The sequence below is a fragment of the Prenolepis imparis genome, unplaced genomic scaffold (assembly GCF_030444845.1).
Source record: "Prenolepis imparis isolate NDT839.2.m4 unplaced genomic scaffold, iyPreImpa1.0 SCAF_26, whole genome shotgun sequence".
In the NCBI taxonomy this organism is placed as follows: Eukaryota; Metazoa; Arthropoda; class Insecta; order Hymenoptera; family Formicidae; genus Prenolepis; species Prenolepis imparis.
The window spans coordinates 46836-73371 of record NW_028141184.1 but is presented as its reverse complement, the minus strand read 5'-3'; the positions used below and the strand labels follow the sequence as shown (position 1 = coordinate 73371).

At 31.5% G+C, this 26536-nt stretch overlaps 3 protein-coding genes across 5 annotated transcripts; 2 read left to right on the top strand and 1 right to left on the bottom strand.

Annotated features, from left to right (window-relative positions):
* Positions 1-7490: 7490 nt before the first annotated feature.
* Positions 7491-11786, top strand: LOC145946893 (mitogen-activated protein kinase p38b-like). Of its 2 annotated transcripts, none has more exons than XM_083056646.1 (10): positions 7491-7846; positions 8506-8635; positions 8706-8764; positions 8843-8984; positions 9063-9225; positions 9324-9395; positions 10533-10612; positions 10974-11052; positions 11148-11321; positions 11416-11786. In XM_083056646.1, the coding sequence occupies exons 1-10, from the start codon at positions 7743-7745 to the stop codon at positions 11493-11495; spliced, it is 1083 nt and encodes a 360-aa protein (XP_082912772.1). In that variant the 5' UTR covers positions 7491-7742; the 3' UTR covers positions 11496-11786. The 2 variants fall into 2 exon arrangements, with proteins under 2 accessions (XP_082912772.1, XP_082912771.1); XM_083056645.1 differs by lacking the exon at positions 10533-10612 and adding an exon at positions 9892-9971 and having other exon boundaries at positions 11416-11785.
* Positions 11787-13076: 1290 nt separating this feature from the next.
* LOC145946897 (uncharacterized) lies at positions 13077-14281 on the top strand. Of its 2 annotated transcripts, XM_083056649.1 has the most exons (5): positions 13077-13430; positions 13512-13644; positions 13717-13755; positions 13842-13959; positions 14027-14281. In XM_083056649.1, the coding sequence occupies exons 1-5, from the start codon at positions 13249-13251 to the stop codon at positions 14257-14259; spliced, it is 705 nt and encodes a 234-aa protein (XP_082912775.1). In that variant the 5' UTR covers positions 13077-13248; the 3' UTR covers positions 14260-14281. The 2 variants fall into 2 exon arrangements, 1 of the variants encoding a protein (XP_082912775.1); XR_014427090.1 differs by having other exon boundaries at positions 13367-13430; positions 13507-14168.
* Positions 14282-15248: 967 nt separating this feature from the next.
* On the bottom strand, positions 15249-17427 carry LOC145946890 (trimeric intracellular cation channel type 1B.1-like). The gene is made up of 7 exons (XM_083056642.1): positions 17276-17427; positions 17064-17159; positions 16782-16870; positions 16543-16630; positions 16297-16417; positions 16048-16209; positions 15249-15950 (listed from the first exon to the last, which is right to left on the bottom strand). Exons 1-6 carry the CDS (start codon positions 17380-17382, stop codon positions 16054-16056), a joined length of 657 nt encoding a protein of 218 aa, XP_082912768.1. The 5' UTR covers positions 17383-17427; the 3' UTR covers positions 15249-15950; positions 16048-16053.
* Positions 17428-26536: the final 9109 nt, after the last annotated feature.

Sequence of the window (26536 nt, the reverse complement as noted above, 5' to 3'; positions counted from 1 at the left end):
TCCGAAATAGTGCAAGCATCTATGAAAGAAAAAAAAAATTACAATTTTATTTACAATTATATTTTAATATATAATTTGCAATAAATATACACACCGATCGCAGATATATTTCTTGTGACCATTTTTGCTCAATTGCGTGTTCACAAGGCGGGATAGATTCTTGATCCACGCGAAATGTCCAACGCTGTTGCTGTCTTGCACATACAGCAAGTTGACATGCTTATCTTTCTTTTGCTCCGAAAGACGAATCGGGACGATGTCATTCTCAATACTATATACATTGATAGAGATATTATTTGCTAGTTCAAACTTTTTAATTTGATTTATGGTCACTGGAAACTCAATGTCTTGGAGATTCAGCACCGTCGTATAGTGCGGATATGAAGATTCCCGTGTCACATTTCTTTCGGCGGGGTACAGAGCGGCCACCACTGACCACGCGAAACACGCATTGTCCGTTGATCGCACGTTCACCACCGCTCTCTTTGTCACAATTTGTCGCGGCAAGTTTAGATAACACCCTGCGCGCATTGAATTATACTTGTTTATATTTATAGTCAAGTTAATTATTTGTGACAACGCCCAACCACTATCGCGTTCTTGAAACTCTTCTAGCGATGCTAGCGTGGGCTCGATAACGCGGCGCTCGTACCACTCGTGTAAATCGGACGTGCGAAAGAGTTCATAGTTTTTTGTATTGACACTTTTGTTAGCGCGTTTATCACCGGACACAAACTCGCCATTAAACACGGTGTTCACTTTTACATTAATGTGTTTTTGCATCACTTTCTGCACGTGTTCGATCACAATGTCTTTGGCATCTTCGAGAAATTGACGAGGTTCGATGTAATTATTGTTTATTACCGCACCGGTTAAGATGCGGCTCTCGAACGCCGTATCAATCTCTCGCCAAACTAGTCTTTCCGCGTTATTGTCGCCACTGTATTCACCACCACTGGATATAAATTGTTTCTGCAATCGAATTTTTGCACCCTCGAGTCGCGCGATTCTAGCCACCAAAGATTGTCTATTTCCAATCGAGAGTCGCGGACGCTTGTTACGGCTGTTTTCTTCGAGCAAATTGATAAATTCCTCGCAGCGCAGCGCCCATGCAAAATATTCACCCAAGGTGGTGACTTGGCGGAACCGCTCCAACAGATCGCGTTCGTTCTGCTCGATGTTTTCCATTATTTCTTTTATTCACTATTATACCACTAACACTTTTAATACAAGAAAGTAGCCACTAAACTTTTTTCACCGCTACATCTATGCGCTTTCAAATCGTACTATGGTTTGACGCGCTCTCATCCTCCTTATATATTTCACCTAATTCTATCTTCTTTTCTAACATTTGGCGTATCTCAAAAGATAGTTTCCCGAGATATTGGTTTTATGGATAGAGGAGTAAGGACACAAGCAGCCGAACGTTTGCGCCGATACGTTGCATTCTTCCTTAAAAAATATGAAGAAAAAATGTTTCGCTATCTGTTTACGACCGATTTTCTGCGAGGGTACAAAGCAGCCGAACTTTGGCGCCGATACGTTGCATTCTTCCTTAAAAATATTAAGAAAAAATGTTTCGCTCTCGTTTATGGAGGATTTTCCGCGAGGGTACAAAGCTGCCGAACGTCAACGCTTTTGCACCTAATCACGTTTCAACATGTTCGTCGCAGCGTTGGCTCTAAAATCTTCATTTCTTTCCTAATGATAAAATGTCCATAAAATGAAAAACATAGTTTTATGGATTCTAGAACGCTCCGTTGACAAGTTCGAGCAGCCGGACATCGGCGCTTCCGTAATAAAATTATACTAGCGAGGGTACAAAATTGTTGATCGTCGGCGCTTGTTCTATACCTTTTTGGGAAAATGTCTAGGATCCCTCATAAAAAAAAAAAAAGTCGTAAAGATATCCATCTACAAATATTGCACTCAGAAAACTCCCCCTCCTTTGTCGAAACATCCCCTCCACCCGCGTGACGTCAGCCCCCGCACCATCGAGATACCCCCGCCCCGCGTGACGTCATACCCCTCGCCCCGGAGAACCCCCCGCGCCCCGCACTCCCCTCGGAGGACCTGAGTTAGAATTGGCATAGTATACCTACTCGAAACATCTTCCTAAATATCTTTTTAAGGAAGAATTGCGATAATTTTGAGAGGGATGGGGGTTGAAACTTATGGAGAGAGTCTGTCTCCGCGTCAAAAAGTCTTTAGCATTCGACGAGTTAAAGTGTCCTATGCGAAGTGTCAGTGGCACAGTGTAGTGAGTTAAAAAGAAATGGAAAATGATAATAATTTCGAAGCGATATTAGACGAGTCGTCTGACGAAGATCACGCGCTGTCGGATGACAGTAATTATATTAGTAATTGCAGTGAGGACCTTACGGATATTTACGACAAGGTAGTGGACAATTCACAAATTCTTGCGCTAAACGGACGTACAAAAGTTTGTACAATATACTTTTATTATTCGACGGGTACTGATCAAGCTCTATGTACTACATGTATGATCTCTATTCAAGACTTCGGGCACATGTATGCTGTTCGGAAGCATGTGATTCAATTACACGACGCAGTGGAGAGTCGATCGTGCTGCAATTGTAGAAATCCATTGTATATAATAATTCCATGCAATATGTGCCCTATTTGCACACAATAAACTTTGGGAGATTGTGCTGGGACACTTAAAGTGAGAATTCTGAAAGTGAAGATGGCGTCTCAGGAAAGATTGAAGAACATTCCAGTGACTTCGATGGTGCATTATTTAAGAAATCGCGAACTTGATGTGCAAAAACCTCAAGCAAGAGATGTGACCCATTTTCTGCAATTTCATGAAAGGAAATTAATGGGAACTACCGTATGTAACTGCGTCACATCATCTAAACACAACCGAATCGCGTGTTTTCAGCGTCGATATCAAAAGGTATTGCATTTTTTAAGTGGACAACCGAAAAGTTTGTAGGAACCCAATGAATATGACATTGCCACCATGGCCATTAATGCTATTACCATCCAACTCAGATGTGTTGCCATCCGAATCGGAGGAGTCGCCAGAACATTTCTGATACTCTGAACTGAATATTCTGAACTCAGACTTAGAAATCGATGAGTCGGATGTGAGGGAAGATTGAGAGTGTGTTGTAAGTATTTCTTTTTAATTTAAAAATTGTTAAAATAATTAATAAAAATTTTTTTTTCTGTCACAGAAGGGACCCTTCGCAGTAGTCCCACGGCCGTCGTCTTGCCACCCCCACCATCGTCGGCACAGCCGCCCGACCGCCTCACCACCGTTGCCGCCACCACTGCCCAGCCGCTGCTCCTCCGCTTGCCGCCGACGCATTAAAAATTTTTATATATTATAATATTTATATTCTTATCTTTATATTCTTATCTTTATATTCTTATCTTTATATTCTTAGTGTTTATATTCTTATCTTTATATTCATATTATATTATTATATTCTTATATATTCTTATATTTTAAATTTTAAATTCACATTCATACGCACGCACACACACACACACACACACACACACACACACAAAATTATAAATATTACGCATACTCATTTTAAGAATAAAAATTATTTTAAATATTAAAAAATATATAGTTTATTTTAGAATAATTCCTCTTTCCATCTATATTAAGAATATTATTATAAAATAATTATTATATATTAATATTATTATAAAATAAATTAATGGACACCTTATCTCTCGACCAAACTGGCAGTATATTTATTAAGAAAATCACAACGTTTCGACCTCTATATTTGGTCCTTATCAAGTGATCTGTACAGCAAGATTTTATATCATTAATGAGGGATTAACAAATGAAATAATTAATTTGCACTTACATAGTTTCTTAAAGTTATACACTTATGTCAAAATTGATACGCGTCATGCTAGACAGACAGTTTATTGCCGACTAAACGACCTTTATTATTTTGTCATAGATATTATTAAGATTCTCAATGTCCTTATGTGAATTTATTGTGTTGTCATTTTTCTTTATATAAAACATCTCAGCTATCTCTCTTTTTCTTATATGTTTTTCGTTATGTAAAATGTTTGGGGTAGACCAATCGAAATCATGGTTAAAATCAATCCTATGCTTACTAACCACTGAAAGATTACTGTTGTGAAGTTTTATATTATTTGAATGTTCTTTGATTCGCGTGCATAATTGCCTTTTTGTCTGTCCTATGTATGATGCGCTGCAATCCTTACAGTTTATTTTATAGACTATTCCTGTTTTTTCCTGTAAAGATAGGATATCTTTCCCAAGTTTTATTACATGGTTTAATTTCTTAGGAATGTAATGTACAATGTTAAGACCGATCGTTTTGAAATTTTGATAGATATTATATATTAATGAATACGATCTTTAATTTAGTCGATCATGCAATTTTACTAGCAGATAAAAAATTTCACCATGATAATATTGAAATTGTTAAACGAATATTGACAAACAATTGCTTTCCCGAACAATTCATAAATCGGTTTGTTCACAAAAGACTGCATACCTTGGAAAATCGCGTAACAAATAACGTTAGTAACAATCAGGAGAAAAGCGAAATTACTAATACTATATCGCTCCCTTTCGTAAAAATAATATCTATCAAAATTTCAAAACGATCGGTCTTAACATTGTACATTACATTCCTAAGAAATTAAACCATGTAATAAAACTTGGGAAAGATATCCTATCTTTACAGGAAAAAACAGGAATAGTCTATAAAATAAACTGTAAGGATTGCAGCGCATCATACATAGGACAGACAAAAAGGCAATTATGCACGCGAATCAAAGAACATTCAAATAATATAAAACTTCACAACAGTAATCTTTCAGTGGTTAGTAAGCATAGGATTGATTTTAACCATGATTTCGATTGGTCTACCCCAAACATTTTACATAACGAAAAACATATAAGAAAAAGAGAGATAGCTGAGATGTTTTATATAAAGAAAAATGACAACACAATAAATTCACATAAGGACATTGAGAATCTTAATAATATCTATGACAAAATAATAAAGGTCGTTTAGTCGGCAATAAACTGTCTGTCTAGCATGACGCGTATCAATTTTGACATAAGTGTATAACTTTAAGAAACTATGTAAGTGCAAATTAATTATTTCATTTGTTAATCCCTCATTAATGATATAAAATCTTGCTGTACAGATCACTTGATAAGGACCAAATATAGAGGTCGAAACGTTGTGATTTTCTTAATAAATATACTGCCAGTTTGGTCGAGAGATAAGGTGTCCATTAATTTGTTTTTATATTACTGGCGATTCTGATTTAACATCTACCAAACCTATTATTATAAAATAATTATATATTAATATTATTAAAATATTATTAAAAATTCTCTCTCGCGTGCGCCTCACGCTATCTCTCTCTCTCCTCGCTGCGCCTCACGCTATCTCTCTCTCTCCTCGTATGCGCCTCTCGCTATCTCTGTCTCTCGCGTTCACCTCGTGCTATCTCTCTCGCGCTACCTCTCTCTCGGTCCCTAGCCTCTCAGTCCCTAGCCTTTCGGTCTCTAGCCTCGCGGTCCCATTCCCCGCATGACGTCATCTCCCGCAAGGACCATGCAACGAGCTACGTATGAGAGCTGGGACTGCTTATGGGTGGGAGAAAGATGGAGAATGGAAATGCATGCAAAGAAATTACATCATAATTTAGACTTTAAAAACTCTTTATTTATATATTTTTTCTTACATATTATGGACTAAAAATTAAAGCTGTCAGCTCACAATCGATGAGTTGATGTTTATTGAAGGCGTCGCTAGCGCGTATTACATTTGATACTTCTTTAGGATTCTCGTTACATTGGACGCGATATTTGAAAATTGTGTAAATTTAACATCGACTGTCTCGGTAATTTTAACCAATCGATCAAAAGATACATCAATGCATGGATCGAGATCGAACATACGGTGTAACGTCGATTCGATCATCATCATGCATACATTTGAAGATTCGAGACTTATGAGTTTGGCGTTGTTAATCGTATGAACTCGCATTGTTAGCGGTCCAACGCTTATAAAACTGTGGACATCATTAGAGTCGTTCCGAAGAAAATTTTAAAGTATCATCGAATATGAAATTTTTATGCTTTTATTCCATATATTCCTACAATTTTTTTTGAAGATCTTATATTGAAAATTATTGTACGGAATTCACAAATTTGACATAGTAACTTTATAAAAGCGTATTTATTTCGTTTTTTAAATCGGATTTTTTTTTATGCAAAGAATAATATTATAAAATCGTAAATCCCCTTACTAATCTTGATCATTGAATAAATCTCACCATTTATCTACATTTCCCTTCAATCAGAAATTTATATAAATTTAAAATCATACTATATTATCATTTTTAAAAACTTTAAACAAATTAATCAACAGATTTATGGCATAAGTTATATATTTTTTTTTCAGTAAAATTCAATTTATTTCATTGCAGAAACTTTAAATCTAGACAGAGAGAGAGCAAATATTTTTTGTCATATCAAGATAATTGCATATGAAAATACATATACACGTCATTTACTGATTTATCTCGTCGAATTGTTGCTGACATACGATTTTTCCTTTCCAGGTTATGTGTACCTGCAAGTTGTTTTCCCGACTCCGCCTTTGCCGCCCACGAATATCCATCGTAAGGAACGTTGCTCGATCACATTTTTGATGGAGGGCTCGAACTCCTCCATCGCCTCGTTCTCGGCCATGTTGATCTGTCGTGACGGTGACAATGCAAACCTTGCGGAAAGGTAACACGTAATCTTTTTATAATCGTCGCGCGTGTATCAATTCCGATGCACGAGGTGAAATGCAAAAAAGACACACGATTTCAGACACTAAAGTCTTGCGCACAACGTGGCGCAACATCAAATATGCCAAGAGAGAGAGATCTGTTCATTCCAACTACACTTTCTGCACTCTTTTTCTCTTCATACCGCAAATTGTTAGAGCGCGTGTCGATGTGCGCGGTGCGTTCGACTTTAACCTTCAAATGGCGCTGCGTCGCTGCGTGACTGCGTTGCGTCAGCGCGGAGTGGGAGGCGTGGTGGGGGGGTGGGGGCACCGGCGCGCGCATCCCCCCACTACTGCAGTCCCCACTCCCCACTCCCCACCACCCAGCCCCCACCACGCGGCCCCATTCCGCGCATCGAATTCCGACCGCGAGACGCAGGATGCAGCACGCAGCGCTCTAATATTATATTATATATTCTATTGTTGCGCGACCTGAAATTGGCAACACTGGATCCAACATCTATTATATAATCATTATAATTGTATATATAATTATATAATTATATAAAGCATCGTCCATTTATTATTATTCGTATAATTGTTTTCACTCGTATAGTAATTTCTTCTTTGTAATCGCCGTTTTAAATTCGCGTGATCGATCCTAATCGTTCGATTGTCCTATCGATCACTATCGATTCTCGTTATGGCGTCAATCGGTAGGACGTGGGTAGGTTAGGTTAGGTTTGAGCGGGGGCAGCGGCGGAGAGAACTTCGCTAATCGTATGTATCTGGCTCCGATCAGTATGACTGTAGGAGTGAGGAACTTGTCCGATACGCTACGGCTAATTTGGAAATGAAGTGTTACGTGCAATAATCACGTCGAAGTGCAGGTGAACGCAAGTGGAGATTAAACGTCGTACTTTCTCATTACGAGCGAACAACAGTGAGCATCGTGACGTGCGAAAATATAGTAAAATGCCGCAATTTCACAAGATCGAGATCAATAGGACGGAATGGGAGGTACCTGAGCGATATCAGTTGCTCACTCCCGTAGGCTCAGGTGCTTACGGTCAAGTCTGGTGAGTGATAATGTCATAATCGGTGTAACACGTTGCTGCGCGGACAGATTTATGCCAAAGATTCAATAGGACATACAAAAAATACTCCTAATATACTTTATCGATGTCCTTTAGACTTCTTTTTTTTTATCAAGATTAACGTGTTCGGCTTGTCAGCTGATGATGACACTCGGTTGACAGTTGTGAAAATTGTCGAGACGAAAAATGTTCCGTTACATCTATCGTGATCTCCGATTGCAACCTTGACATTTACAATATTTCTAATGTAAAGTGACGAAATTGTGCGATTATTTTCCGTCGTGAAAAAGAGCCGGCTATAATTATTAATCCGGAAATGCGTTAAATTTTGAGGGATCGCGCATGCGTTTCCTCATGTTTTTACAAAAATAGATTGAATTTGGAACAGTGTATAATATGTTGTTTGTCAAATTGCGAAACTATTGAGAAATAAATGCATAGTTTTATTTCATTAATTAGGTTAGATTAGGTTAGATTTATCTGAGTTTTCTCGTTTTTTTTTCTGTAAAACTATTCCGTAAATAATTTTGTAAAATTATTATTTTGCAAATTATGATGTAATATTTATTATAATGTACCAATAGAGGAATGTGATTAGAATTAACGCTGCTTTCATGAAAAAATATGTATATGCATTTCAGTTCGGCTGTTGACACAACTACTGGGCAAAAAGTGGCGATCAAAAAGTTAGCCAGGCCATTTCAATCGGCTGTACATGCAAAACGCACATATAGGGAGTTACGTATGCTAAAACACATGAATCATGAAAATGTAGGTAAACACAGTTGTAGAGAGGCTCTTTACATTTCTAATCAGTCTTAAAGATGTACGTTAATTGTAGGTGATAGGCTTGTTAGATGTATTTCATCCGTCTTCGTCTTTAGAAGATTTTCAGCATGTGTAAGTATGCTTGACATATGAGAGATTCAATTTGATTTTATTATACATTAATTTTATTATTCATACATTTTTATACAGATATCTAGTCACACATCTAATGGGTGCCGACCTAAACAATATTGTTAGAACACAAAAACTTTCTGATGATCATGTACAATTTCTTGTCTATCAAATACTTCGTGGTTTGAAGTACATCCACTCTGCAGGAATTATACATAGAGTATGATCATGTATTATATGCATTTATATAGAAAATGTAAAAAGCTCAGTTACTCATAAATCTAATTCTAATTGATAGGATTTGAAACCATCTAATATAGCGGTCAATGAGGATTGCGAATTGAAAATACTGGACTTTGGCTTAGCTAGACCAACAGAAAATGAGATGACTGGTTATGTTGCCACTAGATGGTATAGAGCACCCGAAATTATGCTTAATTGGATGCATTACAATCAAACAGGTCAGAATTATATCAATAAAAGTTAGTGTAGAAGGACACATCTACTTTTATCCAAGAAAATATGGAAGTTGTGATACTATTTTTATGTATTTTTTTAGTCGATATTTGGTCAGTAGGATGCATTATGGCAGAACTGCTAACTGGAAGAACACTATTTCCTGGAACAGATCGTATCCTTTAAGTCATTCTTGACAAATTTTGCTGTATTACTAATATCTAATTTTTTTTACATTGACATATTTTTCTCATAAATCATAAAATAGATGTATATTTTATGTTTTTAACACAAGATTATGTTAATTAGCCTTGGTAAATATTTCTCTCTATTTTGCCTGCAATGTCCTTTTATAAATATGCTTATTGCTAAGGGTCTATCAGAGCTAATATCCCATTGTTGCATTGAACTGTTAAAGCTAAATATTCTGCTTAATATGCTGTTAGAAAGCTACTCACATACATTTCGCATAATTTGCAAGTTGCTTGCAGATTGAACAATAATAAAGAAATAAATATAATAAAAATTCTATAGAAAAATTATATAAAAATTTTATTGTGACACATTTGAAATATATCTGTAGCATATTGCTTATAGATGTAATAAAATTTTTATAAAAGGGATATTTATTGCTTTTGAAGAGAAATATAGTGGAGCCTTAGCAAGAGCAGATATTCATCAACTGAACTTAATTATGGAAATTTTGGGTACTCCACGAGACGAGTTTATGAAAAAAATATCGTCAGAATCGGTAAGTTGTTTTAGTTATCTCATGCTGATTATTTTATCCTTATAGCAAGAAATTGCGCATGTTTTATGCATATCTTATTGTTAGATAGTATGTGCATTATTATATTTCTTTTCTTACTTTATTAACATATGAAATATATATAAATATTATATCGTGGCAAATTCGTGATAGGTTCAATAAATTATTTTTATAATATTGTATACAAAATTCTAGTAAAACTGATATATTTGTATTTTGATAAATTGTAATTATATTTATATGAATATAACGGATTAAAGATAGCATATATATAAAATAAGATCTTTATAACTATATTATTATATTCATAACATAGAAAAATTTAAGAAGTATACATTTGTTGTAAAATTACATCTTTTGCAAATATTTAATTTGAATTAATTCATGCTGCTTTATAACAAACATGCAGCTTACTCTAGATGCGCACAATAACTTACAATTTATGGAAATGGTTTGATGTATATTTAGCACTCTTGAAAGTATTGTTTAATTAACACATCTAATTTTAATATTGCTTTTTAAACATACCTTAACCATAAGCAGACATTGATCACCTAACACGAGTGTTAGTACTCTGTGGCACACCCACAGAGGAAACTTTAAGCAAAATTACTAGCCAAGAGGTAAATTTGTTTTTTTTAAGTAGTTTAATGTATGTAATATTAGATTTTAAAATCTCAAAATAGCAAAATCTCAAAGCTAGTCAAAGCTATCAAAAAAGTATTTTGATTTCTTTGTTAAATAGTAAAGAAGATTTTTATCTTGATTTGATATCTAGTTTATATTTGATGCTAAAAGATGTAAATTTTATAAATTTATTATAAAAATTTATTGTTAAAACTTCTAGGATGTTTCTGTAGACATAAAAGTATTTAAAACATAGAATTTATAGTACATATAATACATAGAGATTTCAAATTGTACAGAGTCTAAATTGCACAAATGCTATGATTTTTTTATTGCAATTTTTAATTATTGTTATAGGCCAGAAATTACATTCAAAGTTTACCGCCACTAAAGAAGAAAAACTTTAAAGACGTATTTCGTGGAGCTAATCCTTTAGGTAAATGAAAAATGCTTGTGTTATTAGAATATGTATTAATATATATTGAATGAGTAAGTGGAACTGTATTTGTTGTATTTCTTGTATCTATTTAGCTATTGATTTGTTGGAATTGATGTTGGAATTGGACGCAGAGAAAAGAATCACTGCAGAACAGGCTTTAGCACATCCATATCTTGCACAATATGCAGATCCAACTGACGAACCTGTTTCTCTACCATATGATCAAAGTTTTGAGGATATGGACTTACCAGTAGAAAAATGGAAAGGTAACTATTTTTATTTTTTCATTATTTTTATTATTTCATATTTTAATTGAAAATGTTTTTTTACATCTTTAATAATGGACATTCTTACTTTCAGAACTTGTATACCATGAAGTTGTAAACTTTGTTCCACAGCAGCTATCTACGTTGTCTTCAACAATTGAAACGATTTCGTAAGAATACATTCATAGCGTGAGTAATATGGATTTAAACACAATAAGATACGATATAGAAATTAACACAGAACAAATATCGTGAATAAGATATATATATATATATTATATATATATATATATATATATATATATGAAATTGTTATATACAAAATCACAATGTACATAATTTATAGATAACATACCGTTAGTTATTCGAATTTATCTATCTAGAGGATAGAATGTATATTTTTGTTGAAAGAGAAACACAACACATTTATTGTTTAATTGCTTAATTCGGTTATTAATTGAATATTGATATATCAATAATGTCTGCTCTTACATAACAATATGTTTGTGTATACATTTTTTAAGTTATTTTAGATATTCAGATATCATTTCTTCTAGTTTAGAAAGAGAAATATAAAATTAATACATACTGAAAAATTAATTTATCATAAAATATATATAATTGAATATATCATATATAAATTATGATAAACTTGCCATATGATACAGTAAAAATATGTAGTATTAAATATAATAGCTCTAGGCTTAAACGTACATAATAATATAACAATTCTAATGCTTATCATTTTTTAAATAATGCTATTAAATTTAAAAGATAGGAGCGAAATATTTTCCTATTTAAACCACCCAAACTTAATGAAGCGACCAATATTTATGAAATTAGAATTAAAAAATTATACTTGCCAGTAAGGAAAATAGAAATTATAACAATAAAATCAAAATAAATGTACAACGACTAGGCATTATTATAAATTAGGAATTGCATACTTGATAACAGCAAAGGATACAAAAAATTATAGAAGGATTTATAGACAGATATTTACAGATAATTTATATTTATATATTTCTAGTTATATGTGATATATATAAAAAGAAAGTATGTATAAAGATATATATACTTGAAAATGGAAGGTAAATGAAACTTAAATGCGATCTCCTCTCAAAAGACTTTCATTTATTTTTAATTATTCTTTGTGTCATTCATTTTTTCTCATGTCTTCTAAATTTTGTGTATTTGTAATCAAACAGTACAATGAATAAGCTTGCTGCAACAATAGTGACATATTCTTATTGGCATACATCTTCCAAGAAATAGTTTAATATAAATCTAAGAGCAAAATAATTAGTATTTAATATATATTTTGACATAGACAATATTATGATTGGAAAGGTTAAATAACCTATTTGGTTTAAACTATATTCTTTAATAATGTCAAATGTATGGACTGGAGACGACACTGAAAAATTAATAGCACTCTATGGACAATATCAGTGTCTGTGGAATCCATTCCACCCTGAGTTCAATAGTACATTGTCACGTTACAAAGCGTACAAGAAAATAAAAAACTCCATTAATATCCCTGGATTAACGATATGTGATTGTATTGAAAGAATTACAAATATAAAGAAAGAATACTGTTATGAATTATCGAAAATCACTGCAGCTATATTTTGTGAAAAATTATACGCGCCAAAAGCAGAATGGTTTAAAAGAATGCATGTACTCTTTTTTCCATATATACCAACATCTCTTTATAGTGATTTTAAAAAGGTATATGATGTAATGTAAAACAAATAATTATTTAAGGAATAGTTATACACACAGCCTTGATTGCCATATTTATATAATATATATTGTAATATAGTGATTATAAATAACAATCTCTTATAAAATCAATATTGTGATTTCCATTCATATTTAATATGTCATATCTATATTTGATATATATCATTTTTATATTATATTTATGGTACGAAAATGTGTAAATTTGTATTTGCAGCAAAATAACAAGCAAAAATTTAATGATATAAGTACTCAAGACAGTCTTTTGCATTCATCTTTTGAGAGATCAAAAGATGAAGCAGTTTGCTCAAATGATATCTGTGGAACGTGTGAACTTCAAGAGATCAAATTATCTTTAAAATTGAGGTTATTTGCTATTTATGTACTTATTTCGCGTAATTCTTAGGTATTACGAAATAAAATTATAATAATATTTTTCAAGCGCAGAGATACAATCTATTCTGCTTCAAAATCGCAAGATGCTCTCGTTCCTTCTGAAGCAACTCAAACAATTGATATAGCAACAGGGACTAGTAACGGTGTTATTATAGAGAACGAAACGCAAACGGATATATTTCATGTTAGAAATAAATATGAAAAAAATATAAATAATGCATACACAGATATTTTTAATAATATTAATATTATGTAGGAGCGAAAATACATTGCAGGCGTCATCAAAGAAAAAAAGGTTCACATGCTGAATAACAGCAAGTTATCTAAATTGTCAATTTCTCAAGAGGAAAGATGGAAAAAATATAAAATCTTTTGTAACAGGATCGTTCCACATATACGGATGATATTTCTGTAGAAGTGTATGGTAGAAGGAAAACTGAAGATAGCTTTGATATATTTGGGAAAAGCATAGCGTTTCAGTTGCGAACTATTGACATAAGTAAAGTTAATCATAATATGAAGTTATTGTCATTATTGAATTAGATTTTGAATAACTTATTTTTTAGAAACTGCTGTGGAATTGGAAAAAGAGATACAAAACTTGATAACAAAAACGCGATTAAAAACCTTAAAGTCTAAATTAATGGATTGGAATGGCAGCTCAATCTGCTGCTGTGATTGTAGCGATTGCAAAGTAATGTGTAAAAATGAAACTTGTAGTTGTGGTTTAACATTAAAAGAATGTTTATTATTAACAAAAATCAAAGAAAAAAAGAGTTATGGATTCTGTTACAAGTAGAGAATTAATCTTGATAATATTGAGGTATAATCGCATATTATATTTAAAAATAATAATTTAAGAAATATTTCTATATTTCTTAAATTATTATTTTTAAATATAAGTAACATATATTGTGTACACAGACAAATAATAAATTTACTAGTAAAATGTTAATAAATAATATGAAAAACTGGATAACATATGGCCTTCTCTGTTATGTGTATTTTTGTGATGAAATTTTTATTTATTTTATATATATATGTATATATACTGATTTATAATTAATGACATCTATACAATCTTTTTGTCAAACAAAAATTATATTTTTTATACAACGCTAAAAAAATTTATTATTATATAATCTAGAGTTGATTGAAGCTAACATGAATATTCACTTTAGAGATTATTGTAATCAATGTATTTCCAAAACTTCTTTATTTCTGAAAACATTTAGATATTCACGAAAGACTGATTTATATACCCCATGTTCCGATATTACTGCCAATACTGAAAATATATAATATACGTAACGTAAACTATAGATTTTCAGTACTGGCAGTATATATCGGAACATGCCCATAGTATATTACAGTCATGTGTAAATATTTTTAATATAATTCATGCCACTCTAATGTAGTCAAATTTGATATTTGTAATAAATAAATATTTTACGTATAAGTTTTAAAGTTGGATAATAAATAATTAGAATCTCTTATTAATATAATAAAATAAATAACGATTTTTAATTTAAATTCTATTTTATTACATGAAAATGTATAATATTTTCACAATTAAAATATGGGTATCCCTAATTGCAGAAGTACACATATTTGTTGCCGAGAATTAAAGCAAACGCGCTCATTTGATATACAGTGTGTATCAATATTTAAATTTAATAAAATAGTATAAAAGACATCTATTTTTTTCTCGCAATGTTCGTTTTTACATATGTGCTATTGAATACCTTATGTGATTCAGGTAATTTACAAATCAGTGATACAATCGTTTAACAAATTTGAAATTAATTACTTGTTCTATACATTTCTCCTTTATATAAATGTTATATAACAAGTAAAACAATTTCAGTATAATTTATTAAAATGAATACTTCAAATCACTGGAGTATATGTAACATGTATTTATACATTATATTAAAAGTTGGATATTGTACTAGAAAATATAATTTGATAAGAAATTTTAATAAAAATCAATTGTTAATGTTACACATAAGATGCACTATCAAAATTTGCAAATAGGAACACACTTCTGTTTACTGATTAAATCAGTATATATTTTATCGTTATTAATAATATCAATCCAGATTAAAGATAAATAATTATATAAATAATATACAATATTTATAATTATTAATAAAAATTTTACATAAAAATACGAAATTTCTTCATTAACTTATTGAGAATGCATAAAGAAAGAAATAAAGAATAGAATGAGATTTATAAAGTTTAGCATTAATTAAACTGTGTACATAATATTGTTGATATTTTTATAAGACACTCTTTGAAAATTGAATAACTTCCACTCTTAAAGTATATATGTATATTATTAAATTATTGTACTCTTCCACAATATTTGATGATTTGTCAAGAGTTATATATAACCCGTAGTTATCTGATTAGCTTAAAATAGTTTTATTTTAAGCCATCACTTTTTAAGTAACTGATGGTGGTGACAAGATAGTGATACGTTTTCTGAAAAAAGAAATACAGAGATAACGTTCGATATATATTTTGACATACAAGTTTTATAATATTTCAAAATATATAATATCATGTTTCTTTTACATACTATTATTTAATTTGTTTTCTTTGTATCCGCTTTCTCATCTTTGGCTTGACCACGACCTAACAATTTAGCCAATGAGTCCCAAATTCCTCCCAAGAACAAGGTGCAGGACAGATTTTCAAATGGCACGAATGGATCATGAATGCCGAGCAAAATTGATGATAACTAGAAAATAATATTATTGTCAATTTTATCTTGTTTCAGCAATGTTGAATATACATTTAAGAAGAGATTCATGATATAGACATTTACCTTGAAATAGACAAAGAAGATAACAATACCAAAGTACACAAGAGCATGAGGTGCAGAAATGAGATCAGTCTTCTTATCCAGCACAAAGATAATCGATGCAACCATAGATGCTTTGGTAGGACTGTAAAAAAAAATTATTATTTGATATTATTACGTTTGTTTACTAAAAAATAGGATTATGTATAAAAAGTATATAATTTTTGTGTTTGTTCACACACACACACATGAATTATGAATTTTACATACAAACTAGGTTGCATGAATTCCATTGCGGTTGGTGTCCATACTCCACGTATAAGACGCTCAAACAATTTTGTAAATCCAGCTGCATTACCTACATGTATAAATTATAATTAAATTATAATTACACTGTATTAATTTTTAAATTTTAGATTTTATATAATGCGCGTTTATATATAATTTCATTGAAATAATATGTGATATGCATTCTATCCAACATATTCAATATATATTTTATGACCAACCTTTGAGCGTTCCAATCAATATCATAATAAGATATGCATTTGGATAAAGTTTTCCTGCATGAGTCACTCCATCATATACTTTTTTACACCTGTAATAATATCAAATATTTTTTTATGTAGATAGTTTAATTAGAATATGCTAAATTAAACTCTTATTTTAAATAAATTTTAATAAATTTCTCCCTCTTATACACAATATACATAAATACAGTTTCTACATGCATATAAAGCATAGATGCAAAAGAATGTCTCAAAAGTAGAGAAATATTGATATTTATTTACCTATAAATTTCTTTCATAGCAGCGCATACTACCTTTACTGGTAAAAATTTGGCTACCTTATAACCAATGTCGAATGGCGTGTAAAATATTACATACCTAAAAGAATTAAAAGATTTATTTTAATTAATTTTTGCAAAATTGACAATTACAAATAAATAATAGATTTTATAAAATATAAAGTACTATAGAAAAAGCACACAGTCATTACCAACCAAACAACAGTTGCGACTATCATTTGTGGTGTATTTTTCAGAGGTGCAAGAATAGGTTCCCCTAATAATCCATTGCATAGCATACCGCTTGCAAAGACAACTAACATCGTAGAGAGCCAACATGACAAAGGATGCTTACGAGAAAATGCTTGCGCACCTGAAACAAACGTATGTTATTACAATTATTAATTAGTTTTTACATATTGATTTATATAAAATATCAAATTCTAATTTTTGATGTTTATTTATTCTTATGCATTATAACACTTCACACACATGCATACATCTTTTAAACAGAAAAAGAAATAATTACCTAAAATTATAGTATAATTTAGGAATATATAATTCAAAACTTTTACGATTTATGTTTTATATGTTTGCTATTAAAAATAATAATTCTTGATTATATACCTATATATATATTATATATATATACAATATATATACAATAACTAATATATATATATATATTATATTATATATATATTATATTATATATATTTGTTATTGTATATAGTGCTACATCTCGCATTTTTATATCATGAGTAAAAGTGTCTCAAAACTTTATGACTACAATTTATATTAAATCCAAATGTAGAAAACGTCGATCATATTTCTATGACTATATTCATGACTAAATCGTACGCGTTATCGAAAATAAAAGGTATCGTAGGATTTTTAAACAATCTAACCTTACGCTATTGCGAACGCTTGAGTTCTGCGAACGATCAACATCAGTATTAACATGTGGATAAGCAAAATATATTTAAATCTCAATCTAAAGAAACGTGATGCATCGCACGCTATATTATTCAAGAAGTTCGTAAACGCACGCCGCTACATCGAAGTTACGTTTTGAGTTCACGCGTGATTCTATAAATTAATATAAATAATGTCGAAAAATGGAAAAGTAGAATCTATCACACACAATGGTAACAAAAATCAGAAGAATATTCAGTGGTTTAAAAATTTTGAAAAGCATAGAAGAACCAATCATCTTGAAAATCTGAAGAACAAAGATATATTGAATTACATTAAGGATATCGAACAAAATTGTCGCCTCGAGGTAAGCAGTGGCGACGAGGATTATGCTGGCACAAAAAGGTCTAGTAACTGCAGCGTAAGGTATTCAGGTACACGATTTAAATCATTTAAAAAAGTAAAATCTAGGGTAAAGTCGAAGAAAAATAAAAATGTAGCTACTTTGGAGAAAAAGATAAAATGGTCCCCCAGTCGTAACACTATGGATGCCTGCAATTATTGTTGTCCGTCACAAAAATCTCATTTCTGCAACAATCCTGATCTTACCGTAAATGAAAATTCTAGGAAATATTTAAATACTGCCGCTAAAAAATCCACGTATCGATATCTAAAGCCAGCGAATAAAGGAAACTCCTACAAATATCGCGAAGCTTCACCGAAATTCTATGGCTCGTATTCCAGAATGGATCACAAAATGTGGCCGGCAGTCACCGAAATGACCAGTCTCGAGGTTATCAAAGACTCAAGACCTCAAGATGTTTTTCCTGAATCCAGAATTATCGACAGAAAATCTGCAAGAATTCACACGTTTAAATCGTTATGCAGGAAAAAATTGGATAAGTCGATTCAACCAAATATCGTGCCTTCTCACAAGAAAACGAAAGAAAAAAATTATGTCGACGAACAAAAGGTAGATACACGAACGAAGCAATTAAACGAAGAGAGTGACGTCAGCGACTTTGTAAATCAACAGTCTCTTAATCAATTTTATTCTGGCCGAAGTAAAACAACCGCGCTTCCTTATCGTGGTTCATTGCAGAACCGAGGCTATAGGGAACGTAATATTTCCGAATATCGTTATCCCGCAAAGAGATCCAGACAACCGACTTTTTGGAGTCTAAGTTCGCGATCTAACAGGTTGACGGGAGTGCCTGAAACGAGCTCGCTGCCACAGTGGCAAACTTCGCGATGGGAAAACGAAGTAGGATCTCCCCTCAAAGCATCCAGCTCCATTATGGGAACGTTAATCGATAGGAATTACCGAGCGCGAGAGTCGAAATACAAAAATAACACGAATCGACGGCGAGGAGAGTCGGGCGTTTTAGGGGAATGTGGGTCGCCGTGTTATCGTAGGCCGGGTTTCTTAAGAGAATCTGGGAAGTTGTGCGAAATGGTACGCACTAACGAGAATAAGCAATGGTTCGGCTGTTGTTGCGAGGACACCGAGCAAGACGAGACGGTCGATTGTTCGAGATATTGTCGTTGCCCAGAAAACGTAAACGATTCCGCCCAGCCTAATTACCGGCCGCAATATGAGAGCACCCATCGAGCAAATACGAATAAACGGATCAATTACGAAAGGGAAATTTCGGTTCGCAAATCTAAATCAGTGAAGTCGCGAAATATTGATAGAGGAGAGTTCGACTTCAATTTATCGACGATAGGAGATCTGCGACATGAGATATATGATGATTCCGCGTTCGACAGATCTGAGACAATCTCCGATCATGCCAAGAGAAATGATTACGGCGATAAGATCGAATTGGAAGAGAAGCCATATGGATCATTACCGGATGATTCGGCGTATCAGACGCGTCGTGGCGACTCGAATGAATTAGCTCGAGAATATAAATTGAACAACGATCTGAAAAATAGTCGAGAAGAAGCGATAGAAGCGCGGAAAATGTTACGAAAAAAAGCTACCAGAAGATATCCCTCGAGCAAAGAATTATCTTTCGAAACAAGAAAAACCTCTAGCAAAATCGCATCGGGAAATTCGAGAGAGGTATTAAGACACGATGCTGCAGAATCCATGTGCGAATGCAAGGAACCCTTCCATGATTCTCCAGCGGCATGTCTGACTGGTTCTTGCACTTGCATCGAGAATAACGAGAATGCTGAAAGAAGTGACAACGATTCACCACGAAGGATATCTACGGTCTACTGCTGCTGCTCATCATCTTCTCTTTACGACGAGACAGATCCGGTAAAGAAACTCGAATCTTTCTGCGAGAAAGTGAAGGCGGTAAATCAGAACGTATTTCGCAAGACATCGAGGAGGTTCGCTTTTTCTAACGCAGCGAGAACCAACGCGCAACGACATTCTTATGGCGACGAGCAGAATCGATCCGAGATTAGCACCGAGACGGCCACCCGAGTCTCAAGGCCCATCGAGAAAGAATGGTTAACGAATACTACTCGCCTGAGACTCAGCAAACCGAAGCACAGTCGTGGCAAGACAAGTCTGGAGAGGATTCTCATTTATCCGCCGCGTGGAGAGGTCGGATCGCCTTTGACACTCTACAAACAATCGTCGAATATAAACTGCCGAGTAAAGGGTGACGTTAACAAGGGATTTCGCTACAGTGTGACGTACGTGCAAAAATTCGTCAGTCCGTCGTGGATGCCTAGTTCATCGCCGCAAATCCTTTCGTCGAAGACAGACGAGGAATGCGACTGTTCCGCCGATTACGGCTGACTCGGCGATGGATCCGATTGATACCGTCTCTTTGAAGATGAATCTGTTTCAAGATGCAGTTATATATGGAGCAATTGCGTTAATGGAGTGGTACGGATGCATCCTCATGTTGTACATAAACCTCGTTTCACTTACTTCGGTGATTGAATGCATAATCAAATCGAGTCACAATTGATATTAGAAAAATTTTCTTATGGGAGGACATAATTTTTAGAAATAAAATAAATCTTTCATGAAATTCTTTACTGATAGATCTTTTGGTTCGCAAAAATTATAAATAGAACGTATAATTTAGACAATATATATTTTGACGGCTGCATATTTGATACAATAGCTTTTCAAAAAAATAATTTAACGTTTCTAATTCTTTTTCATAAAGTAGAGATAATTTGTATTATTTCGTATATTAATGCTATAATATAATATAATAAAATAAATAGAAAAATGAGATAAAATAGAAAATAGGTAAAATAAATTTTCAACGAGTGTTCATTGTTAATAGCAAAATTTTCTTTTTTAGACCCTCCCACACAAGCCCTTACCCACGTCCTTTTCTCAAATGCGATAAATTTAACAAAGAGCTACAATCTAAAATGAAATGAATTTACTTGTGCAGTATAAACCTAAGAATGATATACCATTCGTAAGAAGTTCAGCAAGCAATTCGGACGGGATTTCCATCACGAATACACTTTAAAATAAATGACTCTTCTCGTTAACATATCTTACACATTCATGAAAATTGCAAAAGTACAATGACACTCTCTCTATTTCCTTCCGAATAACATTATAATTATGTAGGAAACCTATCTTGTAAATTCGTCCCGTATTTCGATAGCTCAAGGTTTATACATATTCAATAAAAGATGTCAGTATCTTTTCCCGCACGAGATTGTTGAGTGCACATTTTATAAAAATAAATTTTATATATATATTTGCTACTTATATATTTATAGAAATATATAAGTTCTTTGATAAAATTATTTTCAAGTGGCATATATGTCATTGATTGATACAATTACATCATATGCATCATATATTAACCGAAACATCGAAGACTTTATAAGATGAGCAAGAATATACATATATTGAAATTGAAAGTATCTTATATACGTTATATAATTGGGTAGTAAAATGTTGTAAATAATATTTATTTTACCAAAATTACGTTTTTAATAATCTCATTACGTTTTTAATAATCTCTCTCTCTCTATCAGTCTCTAGTCAAGAATAATAATCAATTTATGTTATCGAGATTTAATAAAGGTTTTATATGTGACTATGTATATGTGTAATCATTTCAATATACATATATGTATATGTTCATATGCCATATGCACAATTTAAGTTTGACTATTTTAAATCGGTACACAGGTGTCTACAAGAAAATTGACTACAAGAATATTAACGTAATGCGTGAACTCTCGAGAGATTTTAAAGGTCTCGTACTACTTTTATCTTTAACAGATTTGTTTTTTTGAAAAAGATATATCATGTCCCACATGGAAACTTTTTCTTGAAAACACGAAAAAAGATAAGCAAGATACAAATAAAATTTACATATTTATATCAAATAAGTTACAAAAACATTAGCGCGTAAAAAACGAATTCACGAAAGATAAATCTTTATCCGTATTGTTTTTACATCTAATAGATGTGCAATTTTAGAAGACAGGGATCCATGCACAGAAAAGTTTCTCTTTATAATATGAGAAAACAAGATACGCAATATAAACGAAAAAAAGATTTGCTTTGCTTTTATATTATATAATTTGAATCTGAATTTTTATATTATAAATAAAATAATATTCTGTAAATATTTTAACAGATTCTCTTTTGATAATTTAATAAATTTAATAAATTATTTTTTACGCGTCGAATATATATATATATATATATATATATATATATATATATATATATATATACAAGGATCAGAGAATATATGCTATTAAAAGAACATGGAGATTTTGAAACATTTTACACATACATACGTACATACACATACGCGCTCACATTTTCATCCTGTATTGTTTCGATATTGTTATTTGTCTGCAAGTGGACCGATACAAAGTATCGGTATTCGAATGATTTCAAGCAGAAGCTAGATACTTTGAATCGATTCTATCAAGTGTGGTCTACCACAGCAAATCTCTTTGAGAATTGTTTCTCTCTCGTTCTTCTCTCTTTCATTATTGGAAAAGACAAAAGAATTTACGCACGTTATCGATTTTCAGACGTAAACAATCATTTGTTTTACAATATTCGATCATCTAATTTTTTTTTTTGGTTGTTTTTTATTACGGTTGCGCATAATGACAATTTTATAAAGGAAACATCGAAGCGCGACTAATAGCGATTGGCATAAATCTTTAATGAGATCACATCCCCCAAACATTTTTCGTCTATCCGCCGATAAACGAATGAACGGTGCTTTTATGTTATATACAAGTATGTACACAATGTTTCAGCCTTTTAAAGATAAACCGCAGCTAAAACTACATGCAATTCTAGAACTAATTGTTTTTATTCACAAATAATTCTTTAAGCTTTGAAAATTGTTGTCTATTATCAAAATTTGTTGCAAATTATATATATTTTAAATAATTTTTGCATTTATTTTAAGAAAAGATAAAATGAGGTTGAAAGAGAAAGATAAATTACACTCGTAGTTCATTTAATATAAATAAAAAAGAAATCGATTATTTTTTTAAATAAACTATATGAATTACATTAGATATGTTTTTTTAAATATTATATAATTTATTATTTTTATTATTATATATAGAGTATGTTTTTTGAGGAATTGTATTGATAAACATTAATTAATAGGTGATCATATTAGCATGATTATATTAGTAAACAGAATAATCTATCAACCTTTTTTTTTTAAAGCAGACAATGATAGGCGATTTAAAATTCACGTCACGCAACAATAAATTAGATCACTGGCAATGTCTGCGCGTTGCGTGCTACTATCGTCCTGAAAAGAGTGTACTGCGATAAAATCGACAGTGACGGATGCATATGTACAAGGTGCACCCAGTGTAAAAAAAACGATTCCTAGTTGGATCACAAACCATTGTTTACAGCCAAAGTAATATTTCGTTTCGTTTGTAGATTTGTTTGGATAGGATTCAAAGTTAAATAGAATATTTTTGAGAAGAAACGCGATATATTTTATAAGTTATTTATAATATGTGTAGTTCCATATTTATTTAATTTTTATGATATATTCTTTGATAAACAAAACTCTCATACAAATAAAAAAATTTTTTTTTTAATTTTAATTTTACAGTTACAATATTTTTATCGTATCAAAATTATACTTTTAGAGTATTGTCAGATATATTTACAATAGTTTTAAATACAAACCCCCAGAATATATTTCAGTTTAAGTTATTATTTTTTTCCATTGAAGCGTGTCTTGAGAAAATATTTTCTTTTGATTATATCCTTATAAATAAATGGAAAATCTCTTGTGCAGTGGACGAGGAAATAGTGGAAAGATATGCGCGATTTTCCTGTTTACGTCAGCGCCCGTATTTCAGATAACACAGAGTATACCAGCACTTTCGCATCGACTTTTACTCATAGATTTATTTTTAATCGATCTTTTTTCGCGAAATTTAATTTGATTCTTTTTACAAATTACTCAACATTAAATATCGGTAATCAAATTAAGTATTATTTGCATTCGATCATTTATAATTAAAAGCACGTATTATTTTCTGTTTAGCAATAAATAATTTTATGTTAATCAAAGTAATCCATTTATGAAGGAAAATGCGGATAATCTGGAACACTTTATACATATATGTACATATTGTGCTATGTGTAGTATACGCGCTCTTCATTCCAAGAGACTGTTGGCACCTCGAATGAGAGTTACTTTTTTTTGTTTTTAGCGTAAATGCGCTTTCTGTCGATAATAATTTCGTATTTTTGCACAAAATTTTCTAAACAAGTTTTTGCTTTCAAATTATATAATAATAATGCCTTTTCACATGCACAATATCAATATTTATATACATTTATATAATTTTGTTATCTTACAACTTACACTCACATATTGGCCTTTTTTTACATTTCTTTAATGTCAAAGATTAACGTAAATAGAAAATTTAAAAAACATGTTACTAAGTTACTGCATGTAACTTATAATGGAGAAAAATATATTTAAAAAATCATTGTATTAATATATTCAAATATTAATAAACGGTATGCTACACACAAAAATGTATGAATAAATATAAGTTGAAAGATGAAAGACACGTGTGCCGCAAAAATGTGAAAACAAGTGAACTAAATAAAAATAAAAAATTTATTCAAGAGATAAAAAAAAATTAAATTGCTCGAGGATGGGGAAACAAGTAAAAGAATAAATATACAGAAATGAGCTGATTTGAAAATGAAATGACAGAAAACAGTATAATTGTATCGATGAATCTCAAATCGACAAACCGACGAACAACTGTAAGATCAACGAGAAGCTACGAGAAGTAGCGGAAAGTATGGACAAAAAAACTACAAACTTTTCTCTCGGTTTCTCTCGCAAAATATCTCCTCGTTGAGATACTTGTATCTTACCGAACATATTGAAAGATAAAATAATATTTTCCCAAGAATTTTTAGTTATGTATTTAATATAACAAGTTGATTGTAAAGAATTCGAGCAAGAAGAGATTAAATACTCCTTATTATTGGGTTTAAAACATTAAAAGATTATTCTGCTTTTTATATTTGTAATATGATTATAAATGAATATAAACATAACTTTACACGTAATAGTATATCAACAAAATGTATGTTTAAAATTATTTTCTCATTAGTTATTTTTATATTAAATAAACTTACGTATAATATGTTTAAAAAATCAATTGTTTATTTGTAATAAAACGAATCTAGAAATATAAAATCTCATACAAATACATGCAATGCAGTTCTCTATATATAACATTTGAGTTGGTAAAAATATAATAAAAAGAGCATAAATAATTTTTAAAGTGAAATACTAATGTAGGATTATCTTTAAATGCGGTTAACTGGTTTCAAGTTGCATTTAGCATTGCATGTTGCATAAATCAGAATGAAAGTATATGATATCGAATAACGGATAATGTTTAAGCCATTATTACATTTACATTCCGGTGATGTATAGATATCTGCTATAAGTGATTTACGTTCACAAGAATCTATGATTTCAAAGCGCTATGATTTCAGATCGCATTGTATCTTATCGACCCTCGATGTCTAAATGATATCTATTAATGCTATGTCATAGCCTATTCAGAGCCAAAGAAGATTTTTATATTTCTTTATATATTCTAGTGTTTTAAAAAATCTTTCGAAAATTCATTAAAAAAATATATATTTTTCTATATTTTGTTTAAATCGTAATAAAGTTTATATTTCGTATTGAGTTCTAAATTTTAGTCACCAATCTCGAAATATAATAGTTACATAAAACAGCAAATAGTTGAAAAAGAAATAAATATTATAATTATCTCTTTTTAAAATAATTAACTTTAAATTTTAATTGGATGATTATAAAAAGTGATCTAATATTATAAAAATGGTATTTTATATTTACATATTTATCATTTAATCCTTAAGTTCACGCTTCTACGATTGCTATATAATCTTACTCTGCAACTCAATTGTAATCACTGATTTGCGTGAAAAGAGACTTGTGATATAACGATAACAGAATTAGAGAAACACGAGAAATGTGAACAGTAACCCCAGACAATAAAGACATTACGATCTACCAAAAAGAGGGTGCTCGAGCAGCTCGAGCT

Excerpts from the sequence above, each read along its gene's own strand:
- LOC145946893 (XM_083056646.1), top strand. The coding sequence starts at position 7,743 with ATGCCGCAATTTCACAAGATCGAGATCAATAGGACGGAATGGGAGGTA. Across the intron at positions 7,847-8,505 it reads GGTGCTTACGGTCAAGTCTG|TTCGGCTGTTGACACAACTA; the intron begins GTGAGTGATAAT and ends TATGCATTTCAG. Across the intron at positions 10,613-10,973 it reads GCAAAATTACTAGCCAAGAG|GCCAGAAATTACATTCAAAG; the intron begins GTAAATTTGTTT and ends TTATTGTTATAG.
- LOC145946897 (XM_083056649.1), top strand. The coding sequence starts at position 13,249 with ATGGTACGAAAATGTGTAAATTTGTATTTGCAGCAAAATAACAAGCAA. Across the intron at positions 13,645-13,716 it reads CGCAAACGGATATATTTCAT|GAGCGAAAATACATTGCAGG; the intron begins GTTAGAAATAAA and ends AATATTATGTAG. Across the intron at positions 13,960-14,026 it reads GTTGCGAACTATTGACATAA|AAACTGCTGTGGAATTGGAA; the intron begins GTAAAGTTAATC and ends CTTATTTTTTAG.
- LOC145946890 (XM_083056642.1), bottom strand. The coding sequence starts at position 17,382 with ATGTTAGTTGTCTTTGCAAGCGGTATGCTATGCAATGGATTATTAGGG. Across the intron at positions 17,160-17,275 it reads ATAGTCGCAACTGTTGTTTG|GTATGTAATATTTTACACGC; the intron begins GTTGGTAATGAC and ends TAATTCTTTTAG. Across the intron at positions 16,631-16,781 it reads ATTGATTGGAACGCTCAAAG|GTAATGCAGCTGGATTTACA; the intron begins GTTGGTCATAAA and ends TTATACATGTAG.